At 37.4% G+C, this 25,200-nt stretch overlaps 1 protein-coding gene across 1 annotated transcript in view; it reads left to right on the forward strand.

The window, feature by feature from the left end:
* The first annotated feature begins 11,914 nt into the window (after positions 1 to 11,914).
* The window catches only part of hepacam (hepatic and glial cell adhesion molecule), a 37,022-nt gene continuing 23,736 nt past the window's right edge, over positions 11,915 to 25,200 (forward strand). The window contains exons 1-2 of the mRNA XM_002937519.5: positions 11,915 to 12,087; positions 20,233 to 20,574. Coding sequence (XP_002937565.2) covers positions 12,003 to 12,087; positions 20,233 to 20,574 — 427 coding nt within the window. The 5' untranslated portion in view covers positions 11,915 to 12,002. The remainder of the gene's footprint in view (positions 12,088 to 20,232; positions 20,575 to 25,200) is intronic.

Here is a 25,200-nt window from a genome sequence, read left to right on the forward strand (position 1 = left end):
CTAGATTTCATTCAGTGGCTTCATATTTTTTAAACCAGCATGAAGTTTGTTCGCAAACTTCCCTTGTATATATAATTGCTATTAGAAGTAGTGTTTGTCTGTCCTTATCTATTCTCTGTCCCGGTGGCTCTGGCATTTGAAACAATGTAACACAAGGCAGCAGACTGACAGACCTGTCTTGCAGGAGGAGACTAGCCTTTGCAACACTGTTTAAAAAGTAACAACCAGGAGTTCAGCAAATGCTGCTTTCAATAGCAATTACATTTACAAATAACCTTTAAAGCACCAACATTTTTTTAATAAATTCACATTGGAAAGTTGCTTAGAATTACAGTATGTTTTCTTTCATTAGGAAAACATTATTTTGGTAATGGTAATACACTTACCATTTGTTTGGTATTTTAGGGACTATGAAGTCAAAATGATGCTTAATGCTTACATCACAGATATGGAACACTAGTCAGGGCTGGTTTTGGACTGTGAGTATTATTTCACATGTGCAGTCTTATACATGTTTGCAGTTTTCATGCAACAATATTAACAAATGGAAGTATACAACTAATATATCTATGTATGTGTGTATATATATGTTTATATAGTGCTACTTATGTATGCAGCGCTATACAAACAAACAATTACAATAATAGATAAATAAATACAATAATAGTAAAATAATAAACACAAATAAATAAAAAGTACAGTTGCATTAAAGATTCTACAGAGTTAAGTGACAAAGAGACAAGAAGATGGAAGTCCCTGTCCCTTACAGCTTACAATATAAATGGGAGGGTATTGTACAGACAAATAGGAGGGCATTAAGTAGTGCAGGTTACAGTGAGTGACACTGCAATATAAAGTAAATGCCGGTTCCCAGTTCAGGTGCTGTGTGAGTACCCAAAAGGTTGTCTTTGAGTTGAATATATATAACATATTTATATAAGCTGTATTTATATACTGTAAGCTCTGTACATCTGTCAAATTGTGCAGTTAGCAGAAGATAACCATCAAACTAATGGCCTTCCTATATTTTTATCTTTTTGCCTTGTTAGTAACATTGGCATCAGGCATCATTTTTTTACAGCCAGGCAGGGTCAGACTGGCCCAGCAGACACCGGGAAAATTATAAAATAATTATAACATGATTTTTCTACATTCAAGTTTTTTCACCTTTTTACACAATGGATTAGTCAAGTTTCAATGTTTTTAATAAAAAAGCCCACAAGTCTGGTGAGTTTTGAGGGTTTTTTTTTTCAATTTAAAAAAAAAAATTGAAATTCGCAAATTTGATTTTTAATAAATGCTCCTCTCTGACCATATAAAGTGTTCTCTGCAAATTTTTTTATTTATTTTCCTATTAACACTTTATGATTCAGCACACACTCAGCAGGACACATGATTCATGCAATGTCACAGGAATTATACAATGTTTTGGGATTAATATGATGTCATAAAGCCTTTCCTTGCCAGGTACAGGAGTACAACTAATGTATCCTCTGATTATTTTAATGTCATTATAAGCCAGGCTTTGAAATGATACATACTCTACCATATATAAACTTTCAAAATAGTTTTCCTTGCTTGGCACAGCAGTTCAACCAAGTCCTGGCCTGACAATTGTAATGTACACCCCAGGTTAATTTATGTAATAGGCGAGGCCTGCACAAAAAACCACAATCCTCTGACAAAAGGGAAACAGAAAAACAAAAAAGCTTTCACAATTGCTGACACCAGGCGGCACCAGACTGCAATGACTTCTAAGCACAAACAGCTCTTAAAGGCAATTCAGTCAGTGCAAACCTGGGAACACTGGCAAGGAAAATGCATAGAGCTGGAAATGTGCTATAAAAGAATTAGTTGTGGGTCCAGATCAAACCAATACATCTGTATGGATTTATGTTAGAACATTTTAGTAAATATCACTCTACCCTCTCTATTAAACTGTTTGGCCCAAGGGTTGTGTATTTAATGATTCTTTGCAGACTGCATATAGATATTGTATGTATGAGATTTATGGATAGTGGCATTACAAGAGGGATGAGCAAGAGGGTAGAAGGCTTGATACCTACTTGCCTCCTATTCCTCATGAATACAACTCTACACATCACAGTCAGTACTTTATTTATGGGGTGGCTGGAGGTGTCTGTGCACTGAAATGTTGTTTGCCTTCTAGTTTGTAAATGAGCCCTAAAGTTTCTACCTACTGCTTACATGTGTAGGCATTGATATGACCTAGGATGGAAGGAGGCCTAATTGGACTTTAACACTTACAGAAAAAAATTGCATTGAAACTGAGATCCTATTCTTATGTGCAAATGATATTAGACTTGTGCTGTAGTGCAATTTCATGGCTAAATGAACAGTACCATTCAGTACAGAGTCAGACTTGGCCCACCAGAGACCATGATATCAAAGGTCCCCCAGCCAGAGCCCTTAAACCTTTTCTTTTTATTGATAAAACATATGGTGTTTAATATATATTAAGTGCTCACTTAATGGAGAAGGAAAGTTGGAATCACTAGTGATTGTGATTTACCTGGTTCCTTCTTTCTTCGTGATTCCAGGGCAGTCGCATGCGCAGTAGAGTGAAAAAGCCAAAAGTTTGGCTTTTCACTATGCTGCTCATGCTCAAGCAGCTCAGGGGAAGAAGAAGAAAGAGGATTGCTCCTCTGCATGTACCCCGGGCCAGTGCAGTTTTCTGCTAACAGGGGCACCTGTCCGGGGTATCAGGTAAATGATTACAATCACTGGGGGTGCCTATCAAGCCATAGGGCTTCAGGAGATCATACTGCCCCGAGAGCAATTAGCCTGTGTCGGAACTTGAGGTTATGGTGCTAGGGTTCCAGTAACAATGCAGCAGCACTGGCATTTATTGTGATGACTATAGAGCCAAATCTGAATCTGATCTTAATCCCACTGCCCATATCTGAACATAAGAACGTAGGCAGGTAGCCTTGTGTTAACAAAAATAAGGTGGCACCTTCAATTTGAGACCAGCTACATCTGATACCAAAAGTTATAATTATTTTTTGAACACTAACCGCATCTCTTTTTTAATAAAAATACTCCACTCATTTTACATTATGTGCACTAAAACCGGTAAACATTTTTTAAGAATCATTTCTTACAGAGAATCAATTTGGGCTTTGCCACCATTCCCACTGTTGTCCTAGCCAAAGTCTTTCAGGAATTTTGGGAGTTGTTGTGGCACTGCAGCAGAGGTGCACAGGTTTTTTACCCCTATTTGAAAGTTGTATTTCAAGTAGTATTTTATGATTCTAATTATTAAAATCATTGTTAAAAAATTAAATATTTATTTAATATTGACAATGCTGGTACAATATGTTGAGTAGACATTCTGACGCTGCATGAACTATTACTAATGTCACAGGTCACATAATTTTTTTTATAGCAGGGATAACGTGAGAACAATAATCTTTTTCTGTGTGAAAAGAAAAAGGAAAAAAGGCTCCCTGTGGCAAGCCCAATTCATTCTTTTCACTTCAGGAGGCCACACTTTGTTCTGCCAGATAAATCATCCTGTACATTTTCTGAAATTACATACACATAACATGGTAAATTATATACTATATAGAAAGCCTAATAAGTAAAGCATTTTGGGACAGATTTTTCATATTCATTCTCTTTTTTTCCTTCAGGTTTCCAATTAACTGAAACAATTTGAAACACTCTCCGACATCCTAAGAAACCCCTAGATTCATATGAAAGTTATGCCATAGCAAGCAATGTCTCACTTAGGGCTCCTTACGCGTATTCCTGGGTTTTGACACACTGTTGGCAACTATGTCTAGAAGGATATGTCAACATGTTCACAATATAGCACAACAATGAAATGCACCCATGTGGGGGTGGGTAAATAATAATAATGAGAATTAAATAAAGACACAATACTAGCTAGTTTTGGAGGGATTGTTTGTCTCTGACTAGAAACTGAGCTTTTTCTCTTTGTTTTTCTAGTTGACCTTTACCAGATGCTTAGATTACAGTTATTTTTTCATTCATAATGTCCTGCAAGTTTAACCGTAGCATTATTGTCTTCAATCCTCTTGCCTGTTCTTATATTGCTTCTTCTTAAAACAGAACTTCTGCTACTCCTCCATACTGCTTGTGTCAGCCACAGTGGCCCACAACTCACATATGAATGACCACCAAGGGCCACAAGGGTCACAGGGACCACTGGGCTAGTGTATTAATTATATTGAAATAGGAGGGAGTAGGCTGGCAAGCAGACTGGAAGAATGTTTGCACAAAAAACAGTTTATTAAGCCAACATATTTAGCCAATAGTTTAAGCTGCTATGTAGCCATGAGGGCAGCCAATCAAGAGGAAATTTGTAGATGTTACTGTTCCTTTATTCTTTAAAATCTTTTTAAATCCCAATATTTAAATATTTCAAACTTAAAATCTGATAAATTATTTAACAAGCATAGCAAAATAGGCAAACAGACCTAAAATCAGTTGACTGGATATCATCCTAGTTGAGCAGGCAATATCAAAAAGATGGGCTTACAACAAACAGTAGTAAAGCCTTTTTTTCACGATTCAAGTTTTTTCACTAAAATATTCTATTCAGGTTATGGTTTAAAAACTCAAATGTCTGGTATTTATTAAGTGCAAAAAAACCCGAAACTTTGAATGTAAAACTTTGCTATCTAAAACCTTGCGAGTTTCTATAGAAATCAATGGGAGTTGTCCTAGGCAAAGGCAAGCCATATTTTCAAACTTATGTAAAAAGTATGTAAACTCTAAAAATTTGAGGTATTCAAGTTTTTTATTCAAACAAGTTTTCCATATTTATAAATAAGCGAAAATTTGAGTTTATTTGATTTAGAAAAACAAACCCAAAATTTATAAATAAGCCCATAAAAAGAGACAGTACAATCAGCTAGCAGTAGAAGAAATAGTCAGAGCTATTCTATACCTTGTAGAAACTAACATATTGTCTGCCACTTCTAAGATAAATATCTCCACTAATATCTCTCTTATTTCACTAATCACAGGATCTTTGAAAAACCCTTCAAAACAGTCCACATGCTAGAATGCAGTAAGTAACTTCAATAAATGGTTTGGATTAATCCTTTTACTGCAATCTAGTATGAAGACTTCAGCAGAGCAATGTTGATCTTTATTATTGTCCAGACATTTTCAGTATAATGTGTTGCAAAGCATTGTTGTGGGCTTTATATACAACATTTGTAATAATGCCAACAATATAATTTCTGTTACTTATTAGGGTAATGCAGAACAATGTATTTTACATTGTCTTAATTGTTGTCTCCAACAACCCCACAGTCCATGATCATGGGATAATAAAGCAGGTTGATTGATATAAGTGTATTTCTCTCTCTCTCTGTCAATGCCTTAAACCAATTTTCACTTATTTTCAACCATTGCAGAGTGTACAATGCCTTATTTCAGGGTTTTGCAATATTTTTTATTGGCCCAGAAAATACCAGAAGGAAAGAGCAGTAAACAAAACTAATGAATATACCATACCATGGGCAATCTGCTAAGGAAACAATTTTAAGCTTTTATGGAGTGTGAATGCTCCTGGGGATACAATACTACCATGTCATTTACAGCCAAGTGCAGAAAGGGAATTCATCAATATCTCAAGAAAATATCGCAAAGGACATGCAGTAAACATAAGAGGCAGTGCATCAACAACCTCACCAATTATACTGAATAAAGTAGTTATATATATATATATATATATATATACACACGTTATATAATCTTAAATTTTCTATAAATAAATGCTGGTGATTAAATATTTTGGTTGTCTGTATTTTTAAGAACCAAGGTTTTTAATTTTGATTCTTGTGCTGAGGCACAACTGAAATGAAGGGTTGGGTTGTATATGACCTAGGGCTGCAGTTTGCCTTTCTACCATTTCAGAAACAAAGGAAAAATGTGGAAAAGCTTTATAGCCAACAGATAATATTGCTAAAACTTAACAACAATAGACTGTTATAATAATATTCTTGGTTGCCTGTGATTGGGTTTATTTATTTATTTTTTTTGTCAATCATATTTTGTCCCCCAATTTTAAAAACTTGCTCTGGTTTCTGTCTTGCTGCTGAAGCCACTACTAAGGATCGGAACCAGAAAATAATTCAAGATGTTTAGAAGTTTTTGCCTTGGTTAGGCTAAATATTAAGCCTGTTATCTACTGGAAAATGAGATAACTCCTATGTTTAACATTCTGCATGATAATCTCTTCTAATGTAGTAGTTAGCTGAATACCTGTATGATATGATTTCCTGTTTATCTGCACAATGTTTTGCTTATGAGTTCCATTGATAAGATACCATATGATCAGATATGCATGGTAAATTGGATATATTCATTGCTCACTTCCAAGGAAAGCCAGGAGTCAGGAGAACACAATTTTCCCTCTGTTGTGTAGTGGCAGGGCATTTTTGATTAAATCCATATTCCCCCATGCAGTGAACCGTAGAGTTATTGTTGCAGCTATAATGAATTGTATGCTTTCTTCAACAAACAGTTAAAGGATTCCCTTTCTGTCTGTCCCATATAACAATGTTTCTCAACCTCTTTCTTAGAAGGTCAATTCAGTCATAACCATCCTTCTTTCTTAACTAAAGTAAAAATAATGTGAAGTTGGGTTACATGTTCCACGTAATTCATCTGCTATTGTTTTATGACCTTTTTGCCAAAGGTTAAAAATGTCTAAATGATTTTCTAATCTAAACATCAAAGGGATTTACATTAGGGCGCACATATGAAAAGGGAAGTAATATATCTGTGAACTTCTACTGGCATGCAATCATTAATTCAGGATCTGCAAAGAAAAGGGCTTCCTGTGCTTGTATTCAGTTGCCCCAAGTGAGAAAAAAGGACTGTCATCACAACAATACAAACAAAGCCCACCCCTTCAACAATGGAGTGGAAATCAATGCAAACTGTATTATAGGAAAGTGCTAAAAAAGCTGGTTATGATTTCAGTTTTTAATAATATTTGCACACAGAAATGTTGCTATAGAGTATTATTTATCTGTGTACGAGTCTTTCCCACCTGTACGAAATCACAGTTTCTTCGATTATTTTTTTATGCAGTTGTTAATAGTGAAGTAGTTTGCCATATCTTAAACAAAATTGGTTGGTAAATACAGCAGTTGTATAATTTTCGTATAACCATGCAAACACTGTGTTAATAGAAATCATTTTGTATAGTAGAAATGATAAGCTAGTCTGCAAAAATGCATATTTATAATATTTGTAATATACATTTGCAGTTTACAAATGGATTTTGACTGTTGAAAGAATGTTCTCCCAGGAAACAAAACTATCTTCCGTATAGGATAGCATGCTATTGAAATATAAACGAAACCGGTCCAGTAGTTCAAACCAACTGTTCTTTTCTGCAAGGGCAGCTTCTTTCTAAGAGCTTTAATAAATCACTTCTGGCTGCTGTTTGCTCCATTTTCTAAGTGTTAGTTCCCATAAGTGTCACTTTTGTTTTAAGAAGAAATAAGCTAACCTCCCTCTTGTTTAGGGGCCTCAGTGTCTTGGTTTTGCCTCCTCTCAGCATAATGTGTCAAACAAGTTCATTGCTTCCCAGGCCGAAATCATCATTAGAATGAAATAGGGCTGCTGGTGTCTACTTTGATGTAGTCATTAATCCCTCTATGTTTCCATTAAGTGAGTTGCCATTTCACACAGGAAGTTCATTCCTGGCTAGTGATGAGCGAAATTTATCGGCAGGCATGGATTTGTGGTGAATTTCCACCATGGCGGATTGTTTCGTGAAACAGGCCCAAAAATGTGCAGTAGAAAAATTTGCTACACAGTGAAAAAATGTTTGCAAAAACTGACCCCCAGCACAGATTTGATCGTCACTGTTCCTGGCATGTTATTTTTAGTTTGGGATTTCAAAAGATTTGCAAATTTTTTGCCGAAGTGAAATAGGACAGATTCACTCAAATAACTAAAATTTGCGAAACGCGGGTGCAGCCTTTAGCCTTTACGCTGCCTTTTTTGACACAACTGCGTCTTTTTTTGACGTGACTGAGAATTTTAGCAGCAAAATTTCCCTGAAGTTTTGTGAAACAATTCGTCAATGGCGAAATGAGGAAATTTGCTGCGAATCCATACCTGCCGAAAAAATTTGCTCATCACTAGCAACGAATATCTCTGTGATCATTGGAGCATATGGAATGGGTCACCTTGGGCCTCCCCTTTTCATTTGTATTACATATTCATCTCAATGATTACTATGGTAGAGAAATGTTTGAGAAAGTGATTAATATATTTACATAGTTACATAGGGTTGAATAAAGACCACCAAGTTCAACCTTTCCAAGTAAACCCAGCACACACAAACCTATACTGACCTATCTATACACTCACATACTGTACATAAACCATATATATCAACATTAATACTAACTGTAGATTTTAGTATCACAATAGCTTTGGATACTATGCTTGTTCAAGGCATCATCCAGGCCCCTCTTAAAGACATTAATAGAATCTGCCATTACAACATCTCTAGGAAGGGCATTTCCCAACCTCACTGACCTCAAGTGAAAAACCACTTACGTTGTTCAATTGAAAGTTCCGTTCCTCTAATCTAAAGGGGTGGTCTCTGGTGCACTGGTCGTTTTTATGGGAAAAAGAAACATCCTCTATCTGCCTATAATCCCCTCTAATGTACTTGTACAGAGTAATCATGTCCCCTCACAAGTTGTGAAAACAACCCTAACCGTCTAACCTCATAGTTTAAATCTTCCATCCCCGTTACCAGTTTAGTTGCACGTCACTGCACTCTCTCTAGCTCATTCATATCCTTCTTAAGGACTGGAGCCCAAAACTGCTCTGCATTCCCAAGGTGGGGCCTTACCAGAGACCTTTAAAAAGGCAAAATTATGTTTTCATCCCTTGAGTCAATGCCCTTTTTTATACAAGACAGCACTTTATTTGCTTTATGAGCCACAGCATGACACTGCCTGGAATTAGACAACTTGTTATATATAGAAACCCCCAGATCCTTCTCAATTAAGGATACCCCCAACACACTACCATTTAGTGTATAACTTGCATTTATATTATTTCTACCAAAGTGCATAACTTTGCATAACTTTCCTGCTCGTCTTCTCATAAAAGGCAATGAAATTAGTCTGGCAAGATCTGTTACGCATAAAACCATGCTGGCATAGACTTATAGGGGCTGATTTACTAATCCACGAATCCGAATCCCGAATGGGAAAAAATCGGATTGGAAACGAACATTTTGCGACTTTTTCATATTTTTTGCTGATGTCAGACTAACAGGCCTGTAGTTTTCAGGCTGAGAATGTGATCCCTTTTTAAATAATGGTACCACATTAGCAATTTGTCAGTCTTTCGGCACCATGCCAGACCTCAATGAATCCTAAAAAATTAAGTAGAGAAGTTTGGCAATCACAGAGCTAAACTTGTTTAGTACCCTGGGATGACTATCATCTGGTCTTGGTCTCTTTTGAATTTCCTCCAGAGTGACCCATGTGTCAGTAGTTATATTTCTAGAATTGGGTCTATTAAAAGGGAAGCCTTCATTAGCTGACTCCTCAGTTGTATAGACAGATGAAAAATAAGAATTCAAAATGTCTGCTTTTTCCCTGTTCTCATCAACAAAGTTACCCCCCCATGATAATAAGGTTCCCACCCCTTCTTGCTTCATTTTTTTACTATTTATATATTTCAAAAATAATTTTGGATACCTTTTACTCCTAGCTGCAATACCCCTTTCCATCTCTATTTTAGCTTGCCTGATAGCTTTTTTGCATGCTTTATTTGCTTCCTTGTACCTGATGAAAGTTTATGCTGTCCCAGCTAACTTGAATGCTTTAAAAGCACGTTTTTTTCTTACCAACCTCAACACTAATACTTTCATTCAGCCATAAAGCTTTATATTTAACCTTACATACAAAAAACTGATCATTTAAATTATGAAGATTTGCTTTACAGGACTGTGTAGGGGCTCTCTTTTCCTTTCTATTACATCTTGATTTCTATTGTGAAGGACAGCAGAGAAATGTTGGGGAAAATGATTAGGAGAATTCAAATTATGAAGAACTGTTTTACAAAACAAGTGTACTTTTGAAAAAAGTAGCTTTTACGTGCTGAGACAGTATATGGATCTCTTAAGGCAGTGGTTCTCAACCTGTGGGTCGGGACCCCTATGGGGGTCGAACAACCCTTTCACAGGGGTCGCCTAAGACCATCGGAAAACACATATTTCCGATAGTCTTAGGAATAATTTTATGGTTGGGGGTCACCACAACATGACAAACTGTACTAAAGGGTCGTGGCATTAGGAAGGTTGAGAACCACTGTCTTAAGGAGACAGTAAAGTGAAAGTTAAGGTTCCTATCCTATATAAGGTTTCCTTTCATTCCAGAAAAATTATGTGAAGATAGAATTTAGTTGTTGTGTGTCTCTAGGGGGCACATTTACTAACCCACGAATCCGAATCCGAATTGGAAAAATTCCGATTGGAAAACGAACATCTTGCGACTTTTTCGTATTTTTTGCGATTTTTTTCGGCGCCTTTACGACTTTTCGGAAATTGTCGCGACTTTTTCGTTACCAATACGATTTGCGTGAAAAAACGTTTTTCGTAGCCATTACGATGCGCTCGTATCTTGTCGCGACTTTTTCGTATTGAGTGCTCGTAAGCGGCGGGCGAAACTTTCAGACTTAGCATGATTTTGGAAGCCTCCCATAGGACTCAATGGCACCCTGCAGCTCCAAACTGGCCCAAGAAAAGTCACCATACTGAAGCTTGAATGAATCCGAATCTTTCGTACTCAGCGCGAAGGCTACGAAAAAGTTGCGACTTTTCGCGCAAGTAGTAACGCTACGAAAAAATCGCCAGATTTTGCGCAACATTCGGAATGGCAACGAAAAAGTCGCGACAATTTTCCGAAAAATCGCCAAATACCAATCATTACGTAAAAACGCAATCGGACGCATTCGGCCCGTTCGTGAGTAAGTAAATGTGCCCCTAAGTGTCAACAGAATCAGTATAGTCTGAAGCAGGTATAAAACTTTGGTATAGAGATCAATTTAAGCAAATGTATTTTACCAGTAAGACTGGTATGGAGAGTTAGTCAATGAAAAATCTATGGATTTATCTAAGTTTGTTTTAAAGCAGAACTATACCCCCGAACGCTAAAAGTCCCCCTAACTATTACTGCCTTGACTCCCCTAACCTTATTGCATACTTTTTAAGCTAAACAACTGTCCCTATCACTAACCCCTAGCTAATACAGCAGACTAGCGCAGCAGGGTACCTGGCCAACATCTTCTTAGCAACTGAAGACACTTCGAGTCTCACCGCCAACACGGACCCTGCAAACATGCCCAGTTTAAGCAGATTTCCTGGACCACCAACTCCACATGCGCAAGCAGGGTTCATATCGGCAGAGAGACCCGAAGTGTCTTCAGTTGCTAAGAAGATGTTGGCCCTAAAACCCATGGGTAGAAGCAGATGGCACTGATCTAGCTATTATTAAAGTCTGGATGCACAAGAGTATTGTGAAAAAGTCACGGCAGCATGCAAGTTTTAAGGCATGTACAAAGGATCATGATTTTGCAAGTATTTAAATTGCTTGATAGTTGGGAAGTTGATAATATCAATATCATATAATATCTCTAAATCTGGAATTTATTTGTGTTATCCAGATTATAATATGTTTATGTATTTAATTAAGAAATATTATTTTGGCAGTGTTTGCTTGTTTTCATTATTGCATATTTACTTACAATTAAAAGCAGAAATGTTTAAAAAATAACCCTGATCACAAAGGAGGGGGGAGCAGTGAAGGAACATAAACAATAGACAGAGCTGTCCCTATTCAAAGGGAAGTTGGCAAGGCAGAGTTGAGGCAGAAAATCTCCAAGCAGTGATATGGAACGTGCCCAGACTGGACAAAACATGCTAATTGTCTGTAGGGGATTCCAAACTTAAACTCAAAATGAAGACAGAGCGAGCAGGCTACTTAAGGGTTTTCAGCTCCCTTGCTGTACTTCATGTTACATACCTTCTTGCCATCCAAACAGGTAAGTCATCTGTGGAAATATAACACTAGAGTTATCCTTATTAGCTTGAAGTTCAGCTGCTGAAAGAAGTTGATTAGGTTTGTTGGTTGGATTTTGAAAAGGTAATATTTTCATTCTTTGCAATGCAGTCTGTGTAGGCACTTAATGCACTACTGAGAATTCACAGCAATTTTGTGCAGGTAAACACCATACATGATAAGATATTAATAAATGAATATCTTAAACACAGCCTTTTGTTGTTCTGAATGCCTTTTGTTGTTCTGAACTGTTCATCACCATACATGTTTACAGCTTCATAAGAAAATGTACTTTTAATTTAAAAATGTATGTAATATGTAATGAGTAGAAAAATAAGCAGTCATTCAGCTGGATGAATGACTTTCACGCTTTAAGTTTACTAAAAAATCATTTAACCCTTTCACTGCCAACAACGTACTTCGCACTTTGTTGCAGTAAAAGGCTGTATCTGCCAACAACATGCGCCGTTCGTTGTTTGGCAGATAAATGTACTCTCTGCAGAAGCGGCACGTGTCCCCCCCCCAAGCGCCGGCCCCGGATGAAGACTGAAGCAGGAGGATCAGGTCAGGACTGCGATCCCTGCTTCAGGACAGGTAAGGGTTTTTTTTTTTTTGCATTTACACACACTCACTTACACACACTTACAGCAGAAAATTTAGCAGGTTTTTTTGGTTTTTTTTTACATTTTGCACACTTGTATACACTAATATACCTACTTACACACTGTCACACAACTTTCACACATGTATGCACAAACGCTTTTTTTTTTTTACCACTTTGTTTTTAGTTTCTTTTTCCTAAAAACTGTTTATTTTGACAGCGTGACTATTGTATCAGATTTTCTGACCACTAATTACACTGTTGTGTGACTTATTTTGTCGTTTCACTAATTTGCGCAATTTTTGTGGTTTTATTACATTTTTTATCCCTGTATTGGTATTCCTGATCTGTTTTTAACATAGCTTTGCCATATGTAACTTTGGTGTAGAAAAATAACTTTACCGATTTTGAATTCATTGGAATGTGTACTTTCCAAAAATATATGGTTTTCTGGGGGTCTCTGTATAGTTAGGGGGTGTTACGGCACATAATACGCTGTCAGGGGGCTCTGTGCAAAAGCTGAGTTGGCAGGCGAGAAATCCATATGCGCTATTTTTATTTTGGGGTCAGTATATACCACAGACTTTGGTATATCTATGCATATTGGGCATCAAACTGTTCAGTAGACCTAAGGTGTTCCTATTTGGGGTGATTTGCCTTTGTACGCAATTAATTGTGTGAGATAAATGCAGCAAATTGCAAAATTTTTATGCGATTTTCTGAAATGTCATAAAAACCACTAAGTTTAGGAAAGCTTTGCAGATTGGTACTTTGGTGTAGAAAGGATTATTTACCCATGTTGGATTTGTCAGAATGTGTACTTTCCAAAACTATATGGTTTTCTGGGTTTTTCTGTATAGTTAGGGGGTGTTACGGTACATAATATGCTGTCAGGGGGCTCTGTATGCAAAAGCTGAGTTGGCCAGCAAGAAATCCTTATGCGCTATTTTCATTTTGGGGTCAGTACATACCACAGACTTTGGTATATCTATGCATATTGGGCATCAAACTGTTCAGTAGACCCTAGGTGTTTCTATTTGGGGTGATTTGCCTCTGTATGCAAGAAATTGTGTGAGATAAATCTGCAAATTGCAACATTTTTAGGCGATTTTCTGAAATGTCATAAAATTAGGCAAACAGTAAAGCTTTACGGCTTGGTACTTTGGAGTAAAAAGAAATGTGTACCCATTATAGATTCAGGGGAATGTGTACTTTCCAAAAATATATGGCTTTCTGGGGTGAGCGTACTTTTTTTGTACCATTATCCCACATAAAGGATGGAAATGTGTTGATTTTGCAGGAGCTGAAATGACAGATCATATGGGGGTATGTTCCCATTGGGGCCCCTACACGCCACATATTTGGGTAATGAGGGGATTTTTGGAAATGTCATAAAAATTTCTACATTTAGAAAAGCTTTGCGGCTTGGTACTTTGGAGTAGAAAGACATGGGTACCCATTTTAGATTTGGGGGAATGTGAACTTTCCAAAAATATATGACTTTCTGGGGTGAGCATACTTTTTACTAGCTTTATCCCACATATAATGATGTAAATGTGTTGATTTTGCTGGAGCTGAAATGACAGAAATGATAGATCATATGGGGTTATGTTCACTTTGGGGCCCCTACATGCCACATACTTGGGTAAACCTATACATATTGGGGATTAAACTGTTCAGTGGACCCCTGGCATTCAAATTTAGGGTGTTTTATCTAGGTACCTAATGCTATGTGGGAGATAAGATGCTGCAAAGTGGAAGCTTTAAGGGGATTTTTGGAAATGTCATCAAAATTGCTACATTTAGAAAAGCTTTGCGGCTTGGTACTTTGGAGTAGAAAGACATGGGTACCCATTTTAGATTCGGGGGAATGTGTACTTTCCAAAAATATATAACTTTCTGGGGTGAGCATACTTTTTACTAGCTTTATCCCACATATAATGATGTAAATGTGTTGATTTTGCTTGAGCTGAAATGACAGAAATGATAGATCATATGGGGGTATGTTCACATTGGGGCCCCTACATGCCACATACTTAAATAAACCTATACATATTGTGCATCAAACTGTTCAGTGGACCCCTGGCGTTCATATTTAGAGTGTTTTATTTGGTTACTTTATGACCTATAGGAGATAAGATACTATAGACTGGAAGCTTTGAAGTGATTTTTTTTTAAAATTTCACAAATTTTGATAAAAACCAATAATTTTAGGAAAGCATTGCGACTTGATAGTTTGGAGTAGACAGACAGTTGTACCTAGTCTGGATTCCCCAGAATCTGTTCTTTCCAGAAATGTGTAATTTTCTGCAATAAACCTTCTGTTAGTGGATTTCTTGGCCTTGAAATCTAGAAGTATGCAGCTTTCTGAAGCAGTGCTTTGGAAATTTGATAGTGTACTGCTGGGAGTTTTTGACATATACAAGAAGAAAAGAAACCTTCATAAAACTATATATATTTGGTATTGGCACGTTCAGGAGACATGGGACTTTCCAAATCAGTTGTATTTTTGTGCATAAAATAATTTTTGTTTCTGGTATGTGTTTATATTATGGAAAATGTGATTATTTTTTTTTCAATTTTTTAGACATTTAGAAGCCTATATTTTGTTACAGAATTGGAATTACAACAAAACTCTACCATATTTTGAAAGCTTAGGTTGTCCTGAAAAAAAAACAATATATTGTTTTCCTGGGTAAACTAAAAGTTCCCCCGAGGAAAGGCCCCTAAAGTGAAACAGTGCAAAATTCAAAAACTGTCTGGCAGTAGAAGTTCCACTTTGGTCCAAAATGGCTGGCAGTGAAAGGGTTAAACATTAAATAAACCCAATAGGATTGTTTTCTATCCAATAATAGAATCTTATTGGATAGAATCTTATCTATCCAATAATATATCTTAGTTTCGATCAAGTGCAAGGTACTGTTACACTACTACAGAGAAAAAGGAAATCATTTCTAAAAATTAGAATCATTTCTTTAAAATGGAGTCTATGGCAGATGGCCTTTCCGTAGAAGGGATCCTATACCTGTATATATATTTTTTTTGGTTGTTGTTATTTTTTTTTAAATTTATTTATTTGAGAAAAAGTCAATCCAGAATATAATTTTTTGCATAATAAAAGAAAACAAAATTTTAATTAATTCATTACAAATTTGTCATGGTAACAAACTTATTTGTATATATAATTGCTATTAAAAGCAGTGTTTGCCAGTCCTTTTCTATTCTCTGCCCTGACTTGAAACAATGTAACACAAGGCAGCAAACTGACAGACCTGACTTGCTGGAGGAGACTGACCTTTGCAACTTAAAAGAAACAACCAGGAGTTCAGCAAATGCTTTAATAAATTTATATTGGAAAGTTGCTTAGTATTATGTTTTCTTTTATTAGGTAAAAGCTTAATTTTGGGGTTGAAATGTTCTTTGAAATTGTGCATACCTTATTAAAAGGGGAGGGGAAAAAGAATTGAAGAAACACAAAAACATTTGTTATGCAACAAAACCTTTTGCAAAGGCAGCCACCCTTCAGATACAAAATAATTTGATGTGTTTGGGGTAATGTAATACAAACTTTAAAGTTTGCCATAGTCTAGTAACCCAAAGAATGCCCTTCGCAGTGATGTTATAATGGCACATTCTATAAATACCTTTAAGAGTGGCTCGGAGGACTTCCTGAACAAGCATAATATCCAAGGCTATAGTGATACTAATATCTACAGTTAGTATAGATATTGGTATGGATAGTTTATTGGTATGTAAGTGTATTAATAGGTCTGTATAAGTAAGTTTATATATGTGCATTGCCCTGCATTTGGAGGGGTTATCCTTGATGGACTTTTGTTTTACAATACACGCCCCTTAATAAAATATTTTTTTATTTGAATTCTTTAAAATATAAGATTTATGTGCCCTTGGTTTTAGATCTTTAAAAACATTCCAAAAGATCTAAAAGGGGCCTAGGGTTTTAGGGAGACTCTCCACTACTATGCAGTGTGTAAGGCTTTCTACTGAAGTTTACTGGATATGTTAACTGTATCTTTAGACAATGTATATAAATGCAGGTATGGGAAATCTTAGCCAGACATGCAATATCCAGAAAGCTCCAAATTACTGGAATGCTATCTCCAGTAGAGTAGTTTTTAAGGAAATAATTATATTTTTTGTTACCTTTCCTCTGTAATTATAAAACACTACCTTTTGCCTAATGGTAACTTTATAAATCAAAGCTGGATGGCAAAACCATCCTCTTGTGTTTACTTTCATGTAATCTCTGCACTATTATGGATGAGCAGTATCAATGAAATTAAACAATTAAAAGGAAATGTATGTATATATGAGGTTTCCAAATGCGTGTATATGTTCCATAGCTACATCTGTCATGAGCAGAGGTGCATGGCCTATACAGAACATAGGAATACAAGCTAAAGTCACAATGTGTTTCTGGGAGTGGCACAGGCAAACTACAGGATGTTTATTAATCGGTGAGTGGCACACACCTTACTTAAGGAGCACTGGATATTATCGCACTTAAATGGCGACAAATGTTGCCTTATACTTTGTGCTTCGTATCCCTGGAGCCCCATGAATTTGGCAGTGGTTTCAGGCTCCCTGCTGTGGGCTTAATCTGATTACCACTGATCTAAAGCAATATACTGCTAGTTATACTGCTAGTTAAGCCCAATTTATTAACATCATTTTTATACATGGAAATAGCTTTGCATGGATTGTAATATTCCAGTAACAAACACAATGCTTAGCTAGTATTTAGTATTATCCACAGGTCCAGCTTCCTTCAGAACACATACGCTGATTTTTCTTCATAAACTTCTATTCAGGGCATGCTCAGGAAGGAAATCATTCTAACAAATAAGGTCTTTGTTAGTTTTTCCTGGCAACCTATGTTCCCTTTACAAACCATTACAGCTACTTGAAATATTGCCCTGCACTAGTGGTTTTTTTGGTTCCTGACAAATGTGTTTTCTCTAGTCCCCAATAGAAAATGGTCCACTGATTTCTTCTGCTGTTCTCTGATGTTAAAATGCAATGAAACATAACAGTTTTAACACCACTGCTGTTTTCTGCTTACTTAAAGGATTATTCTTTCATAGACAGAAAGAAACTTAATGTGAACTATTTAAAAACTGCTGGGTTATCACTTCAACTAGGGGTTATATATAGTACAGTCAGTACTGCTGATTCCACAAATGTTACTTTGTTCAATAAACCCTCCACTTAGTAATGTCACATTGAGATGTTTTGGGTGCTAATAAGCTGCTTTTGATCCCACATGTATTCTGTAACTCTTGTTTATCAAATTATTAAAAGACCCCTGTGTGCTATAAAATAATTACACGATGCATAACTTGCTGGCACTATATAAATAAATGGTCATGATAATGCACTGATACATGATAGATGCCTGAAAAAAAATCCACGTTTTTTCAGGCAACTATTTCCTATCATGCTGGTACAATCTTTTAATAGCATTTAATTCTAATGTCTCTAGGGACCATTTTTGGGCTACTTAAAAATGTGGTAGCCTTGTGTTACCATTACCAGCCCTGTGTTCCATTAAAAAGCTTGACACCTAAAACCTAGTGAGCTTTTTAATTAAAAAAAAAACTAGGGATGCACCGAATCCACTATTTTCGAGTTTGGTCGAATCCTGAATCCTTCGTAAAAGATTTGACTGTATACCGAACTGAATCTGAACCCTAATTTGCATATGCAAATTAGGATACAGAAGGGTCAAAGATAACTGTGTGTGCAGTAAAAATTCTGATTTTAAGGATCCAGATTCGATTCAGCCAGGACCATGTATTCATCTGAATCCGAATCCTGCTGAAAAAGGCCGAATCCTGGATTCGGTGCATCCCTAAGAAAAACACACACTTATGAAATGAAAGTCAACAAGAGCAATCAGTGCAAGAAAAAGCTAGGGAGTTAAAGAACTTGCTGACTTTTTGTTTTTACATTGATTTACCACCATTTGATAATAAATTATCAAAGGAAATCAATCAAGGGAAAGCAAATTTTGGGAAATTTGATTTTGTGAATACAAACAACTGAATTCAAAAACTCCATCACGGAAAACCATGAAAGAAAACTATTTAAATGCATTGGAATTGCAATCAATCCCTCATTCTTAATGCCAATTTTTAAATTACTCAAAAAAACTCAAATTTAAAAATATCTTGAATTTCGCAAAATAACTCCCAGTGACTTATATGAACTCACCAACTTTTAGATAACAAATTTTTATTTTTGAGTTTTTTGCACTTAATACGGCTCAAAAATGACATTTTTGCTGCAAAATAAAACAGAAATTGTGCTAACAACTCTGCCCTTAGAGGCAGATTCGTAAACTCTAACTTTCACACATTGATAAATACGCTTCTAATATCCCATAGGGATCAATAAAAAGTGGGGGGATTTTTCTGTGGTGAGCCCTAATATCACATTTTGATAAATCTGCCCCCTAAAGTTGGCTAGACAGATTTATTCATTTTAGAATTTTTTTCTAAAAACTTTTTTATTGATTTGGTTGTATTGTGGGTAGTTGTCTATTTGGTAGTCAATAAAAAAATGCAGTAAAATGCATTTTTCTTTCTTTAAGATGGCATATTTACAATAAAAACCTGAATTAAAAAACTTGATCTTAATTTACAGAAATAAAACTTAATTACAATTAAAAATCACATTGTTCCAATCATTTTTGCAAATTTGACTGTTTAAAAAAGGTTGAATGCTAAACCTCCAACTGACGTATATAGATGCTTGCTAGATTTTAGGTGCCAAATTGTTTCATACCGTTTTCACAGAACAAATATGTGGGTGGCTAAAACTGAGACTACGGTTTCCACCTGTCTGGTTTTGACCCGGACAGCCCGGTTTTTGGAAGGGCTGCCTGGGTCAAAACCACCTGCCGGTTTCCTTAATTAGGAAAACCGAGCAGGACTCAGTAACATTGACTAGGCAATAAGCCGATCGCTGTGTCATAACCCCGTCCCTGTGACCCCATAGCCCCGCCTCCTCTCCATCCCACAATGTCATGACCCTGCCCCCTCTCCCCATGACATCCCCCCCACCCGCCCCTTGCACGGCTTTCTTAGCCAGCAGAGGTGGCAACCCTTACTGAGACCCTGATTGTTTAATCACTTGTCAACACACAAGAATAATGAGAAGAAATACTATATATATGACATTTAACAATGTATTTTAAACCTTCACTTAAAGCCTATACAAAAAAATGTACACCTGCATTTATTGTTTAACTTAATACTACAATAATAGGTGTCAAAGTTTACAATAGTAAAAAATTTACATTAGAACACCACTGAAAAAAGTACAAGGACAATTATAACCACCAATATGATTCACAGTAACAGTCCATCAAAATTCCAACAAATTAGGCGGTTTACTTTATTATAATGTTTAATCTACACTAAAAACAGACATCCTTTCACTTATCACAGATTCATTTAGAATCACATCACATTTATTGTTTTAATCTACCCTCTTTGTTTTTAGGTGTTGTGGAAGTAGTAAACATTACAAGCCATGTCCAGCATATACATGGGACAGTTGGCAAATCTGCTCTCCTGTCTGTGCAGTACACCAGCTCAAGCAGTGATAAACCGGTGGTAAAATGGCAAGTGAAAAGAGAAAAGCCAGTCACTGTGGTGCAGTCTATTGGGACAGAAATCATAGGAAATTTGCGTACAGACTACAAGGACCGAATACAGATCTTTGAAAATGGCTCTCTTTTGATAAAGAACCTCATGTTGTCAGATGAAGGGACATATGAGGTTGAAGTTTCCATTACAGATGATACCTTTACTGGGGAAAAATCAATCAACCTAACAGTGGATGGTAAGTTTTTGCATCAACTTATTGACTTATTATGCTGTGTTAGATGAAAATTTAATGTAAGAAAATGTCAGAATTAGAGGAGAAAGATATGTATTTTAATCTAAAAGGAATCTAGAGCAGTATATATTTGTTGCCAGCTACAAAAATCTATTCATGCTTTTTCATCTTGGTAAAAGCACAGATATTTTACTGTGGTGGCATTGTGAAAGAACATTTTGGTGAAAATAAAAGTTTTTAGAGTAAATTATTTATATATGTTAAATCCAGACTGCTATAAAAAAGATAATGGTTCATAAATATAAAATAAATTCTCTAGAATTAGCTCTTTTTGATTGCAAAAATCCAAAAGAAACAAAGCGGGGCTTCCACACTCTAAGGCTTTGGTTAAAAATACAATCTTTATTAGAGTAAGGTAAAAACAGCAGCATCAGTCACCTGACGTATTTCTGCAAATCCGCCTTTAATCATAGTTAACACGCCACTCTCAGACGTGTATGACACGGGGACGGGACGACAAGGGGTTATACTCAGTCACCTTTCACACAGGTTAGACTAACATCAAGCACCCCCAAACACACCACTGCCCCAAATAACTATTCGCTGCCACCATCTATCATTAACAGGCAATAGAAACCTAATACACAAATATATCACACAAGCTTTCTTACTGTAGTTAGGGTTAGTTCCACTAAGTCAACAGAATTCTAGCAGCCAAAGGGTTAATTTACAAACACACTCTTCTGCTAGCAGTCAACTAGTTAATTAGCATTTACACAGAATTTGCCCCCCTACTCAATGCACACACAGCCAAGCAGTTAATATATTTACATGTAAACAAGGTACGGGGGTCTTTAGAGCCAAAGGACAGAACTTATTAAATGTTGTATTTAATATTACAAGGGTAAATAGTGCACTTAAAAAGATTTAACAAAAGGAGATATATACATATAAACAGTAAATAAAATAAAAGGAAATAAAACATGATTCACTAAAGTGCGATAAAATGTGCTGTAAAAATTTTATCGTGTCTTAATTTTCGCGACTTTTCGCACGATTCACTATAAGCATACTTGCGCTATTTTACGCGCAGTATTTCATGCGATAATTTTGTCGCGATAAATAGCGTGCACGGTATTTTTTGCATGCACACTATCGCAAGCGCTAATTGGTGCGACATTACGCATGCGACAATCGGCAGCATAAAACTGGCGACATTTTGCCTTGGGAGAGCACAGAGTGCTAGAGAGGTGCTGTATAAATGTTTATTTGCCCAAAAAAACCCCAAAAAACAATAAAAATCTAAGTAAGAAAAAAAAAGAAGTGCTAGAGATAATAAAATGGGGGGGGGGGGGGGGCATTTAAGAATATTTAGCCAAATACTTAGGGGTCCGTTTGCTAAAGTGGTTTAAATTAAGTGGGAGATTTTAGACACAGAATAAACGGCAAATATGTTATGGGCGCTTTATTAAACGGGGACAAATATAATATTGCAATTATTCTGGCAACAAAACATTTGATTGGCAGTTATCACAATCGCTAGAAAATACGCTACGTACTAATTAACGCAAGTTTTACTATTCAGCAAAATGGGCTAAAGACTAAATTGTTGGCAGAATATTTGCAAACATTTAAACCATATGGCATATTGATGCTGTTACTGATAAATGTAAGAGTGTAGGAGAAACTACATGAAAGTATAGAATACCATATCAATGAAGGAAAAATAATTAGACATTACTCAGTTCAAAAGTAGAAAAATAAAAACTTTTAATTTAACAAATAAAGGGGAAAAAATAGGGAAAATAAAACTTAGGGCCTGCTGCCCTTGAGTTCTCGCATGTCCCTCTTTAGTTTGTCCACTTCCCCCCGGAGCTGGGCCAGCTCAGCCTTGATGTTGGCCAGGTCCTCCTGCACTGATGGTCCCTCGTGCGCAGGAGAACCTGGCGCCCAGTGCTTGGCCTGGGGGGAGTCCGGGGCCTGGGGGGAAACTGGGGGAGGAATCAAGGGGGGGGTGTCCGGGGCCTCGGGGGCGTATTCGGCCTCGGGGGCCGCTGGTCCTGGGGCCTCTGGGGCCGGTGGTTCTTGGGCCTCTGGGGCCGGTGGTTCTTGGGCCCCTGGGGCCGGTGGTTGGGCCTCTGGGGCCGGAGGTAGGGCCTCTGGGGCTGGTGGTTGGGCCTCTGGGGCCGGAGGTCGGGCCTCTGGGGCCGGTGGTTGGGCCTCTGGGGCTGGAGGTCGGGCTTCTGGGGCTGGAGGTCGGGCTTCTGGGGCCGGAGGTCGGGCCTCGGGGGGCGGTGAAGGTCGGGCCTCGGGGGCCGGTGGAGCCTGGTGGGCCACAGGAGCCTGGAGGGCCTGGGGTTGTGCCTGGGGAGGAGGCGCCAGCTGAAGTTCTGTGAGATAATATTGCAAGATGTTATTTTGTGTAATATATTATATATATATATATATATATATATATACATTCATACACCATCATAAATAACGGGGCCCCTCAGAACAACATTTTTTGGGCCCCCCTCCTCCCACGCCCCCAATGGCCCCTCCCCCTGTGAACCCTCACATCAATACAAAGGACAAACAGACATTGTTAGCCAGGGCCCCCTAAAACATTCGTGGCCCTTCCCCAAATGACTCTATGGGCCGCTCCCTGCTGCTTCCCCCCTGCTTTAAAATTATTTATGCATATGTATTTGAAAATAGATGTGTATATATATATATATATACAATACGAAGTGCTGGGAAGCTGCACACTATAAGGAACAATAATACCTGGGTGCCTGTGGCAAAACAAAATCTAGACAGGCATGGGGTGACAGCACACACAGGATTTTCACAAGGAGTCACGAAGATGTGAAATAATATTCAGTTCCTCACTGGCATTATGGTTGAACGTGATGGACGTATGTCTTTTTTCAACCCAACTTACTATGTTACTATGTTACTTTCATCATCCCTGACATTTCTTACATTTGTACCTTTAGTTCAAATTACTTGCTAAATCTTTTACTGAACGTATACTGTAAAAGCATAATAAAGTACAATAATTACCTTCCGCAATTTCAGCCACCAGATCTGAATTCCTACGCTTCAGGTCAGACCATAGGCGCTGGAGCTGGCGGAGGTCCACATCAAGGGAAAACCCGGCGAGCAAACCTTCTCTTAGCTTGTGCAGGATTTCCCTCTTCCTCTCGTGGACCCCTAAGGGCCCCAGCGGCGGGTCATATCCTGAGCGCAGGAGCATGGTGATAATAAAGCGCCTCTCCCCTGGTAGCAGATAAGAAACCCCAGGCATGATCCTCTCTGTAGTGTGACTGCAGGCTCAATGACACAAAATGGCCCCAAGTCGCACATGTCACGAGATTACAAAATCGCTACAAAATGTCCGCAAGTCGCGAGATTACAAAGTCGCAACAAAAAAAAATCGACTAAATATTTACCGCTATAGTACTGTATATTATCGCAACAACATATTCACCGCTATAGTACTGTATATTATCGCGACAACATATTCACCGCTATAGTACTGTATATTTTGGCGACTAAATATTTACCGCTATAGTACTGTATATTAGTAGCGAAATTCCATACATGCCAAGACTTTAGTAAAATTGAGTAAAAAGACACATACTTGAATAAATAACACTGTAAGTCCATATTTTATTGCCAAAAACTCATTTACTGTACTTTTCTATAATTTTTCGCCTGCCTGTAGTAGGTGTTAATTTTCACATAGACCAATGCGATATTTAGCGCGCCTAAGTTTTTGTGAATCATGCGATCGTATTCTTTTCAGCGCGGAAATTAACACATGCGTTAAAACTAGCGTGAAAAATACCGCATGCGAAAATGGCAACTTAACGCACGTGATAATACTATGGTGAATCTCGTGCTAATTTTCGCGTCTTTTTTAACGCAAAAAAGCGTGCGATAATTTTTATCGCACTTTAGTGAATCGGCCCCTATATATCTTTCCGAGTTATCTTTTGTGTCCTCCTGAGGCAAGAGTTTGGAAATTCTGAGCCCACCCCCCAACAGATTGGGACCTCAAGAATAAACTAACTAGTACCTGGGTCTGTGCCCTTTTTATCTTCCTGCTGGGACCCTCCCTCATTACCGCATGAGGAGGGAGTGTCCAGGAACTTGTCACATGACCTCCCCCTGTAGCGAGTTGCACTTCTCCTGCCAGTTTCTTGTCATATAATATTGGTACTTGGCAGTATCCAATATTATTATGAAAATATGGGCTTGCTTTAACCCATATGTGGGCGATCAAAATGATACCAAACATGAGGGTTGTCTCATGTCCAAGTCCCCCAGAAACTATTCCTCATAACTGGTGGGTATAGGCAGTTCCTGTTTGGTATCATTTGGAAGCATCGGAACTCCTCATAACCAATATATAATTTATGAGGATGTGAACCTCTTTCTATAAGCCATGTTTTCTGTATGCTGTTCCCCCTGCTGTTCTTTGATCAACAGATCAAAGAAACCAATGGCCTTAGGTTTCCTGCCCACAAATGGCTGGCTTCGAATTGTCTGCTCACTCTTCTGAATTTGTCACCTTCCCACAGTCCCTTGTTGTGTATTGAATTAATTAAGGGTGTCTTGTGGACACAAAGCCAAAGTTTA

Source organism: Xenopus tropicalis, chromosome 7, assembly GCF_000004195.4.
Source record: "Xenopus tropicalis strain Nigerian chromosome 7, UCB_Xtro_10.0, whole genome shotgun sequence".
Lineage (NCBI taxonomy): Eukaryota > Metazoa > Chordata > Amphibia > Anura > Pipidae > Xenopus > Xenopus tropicalis.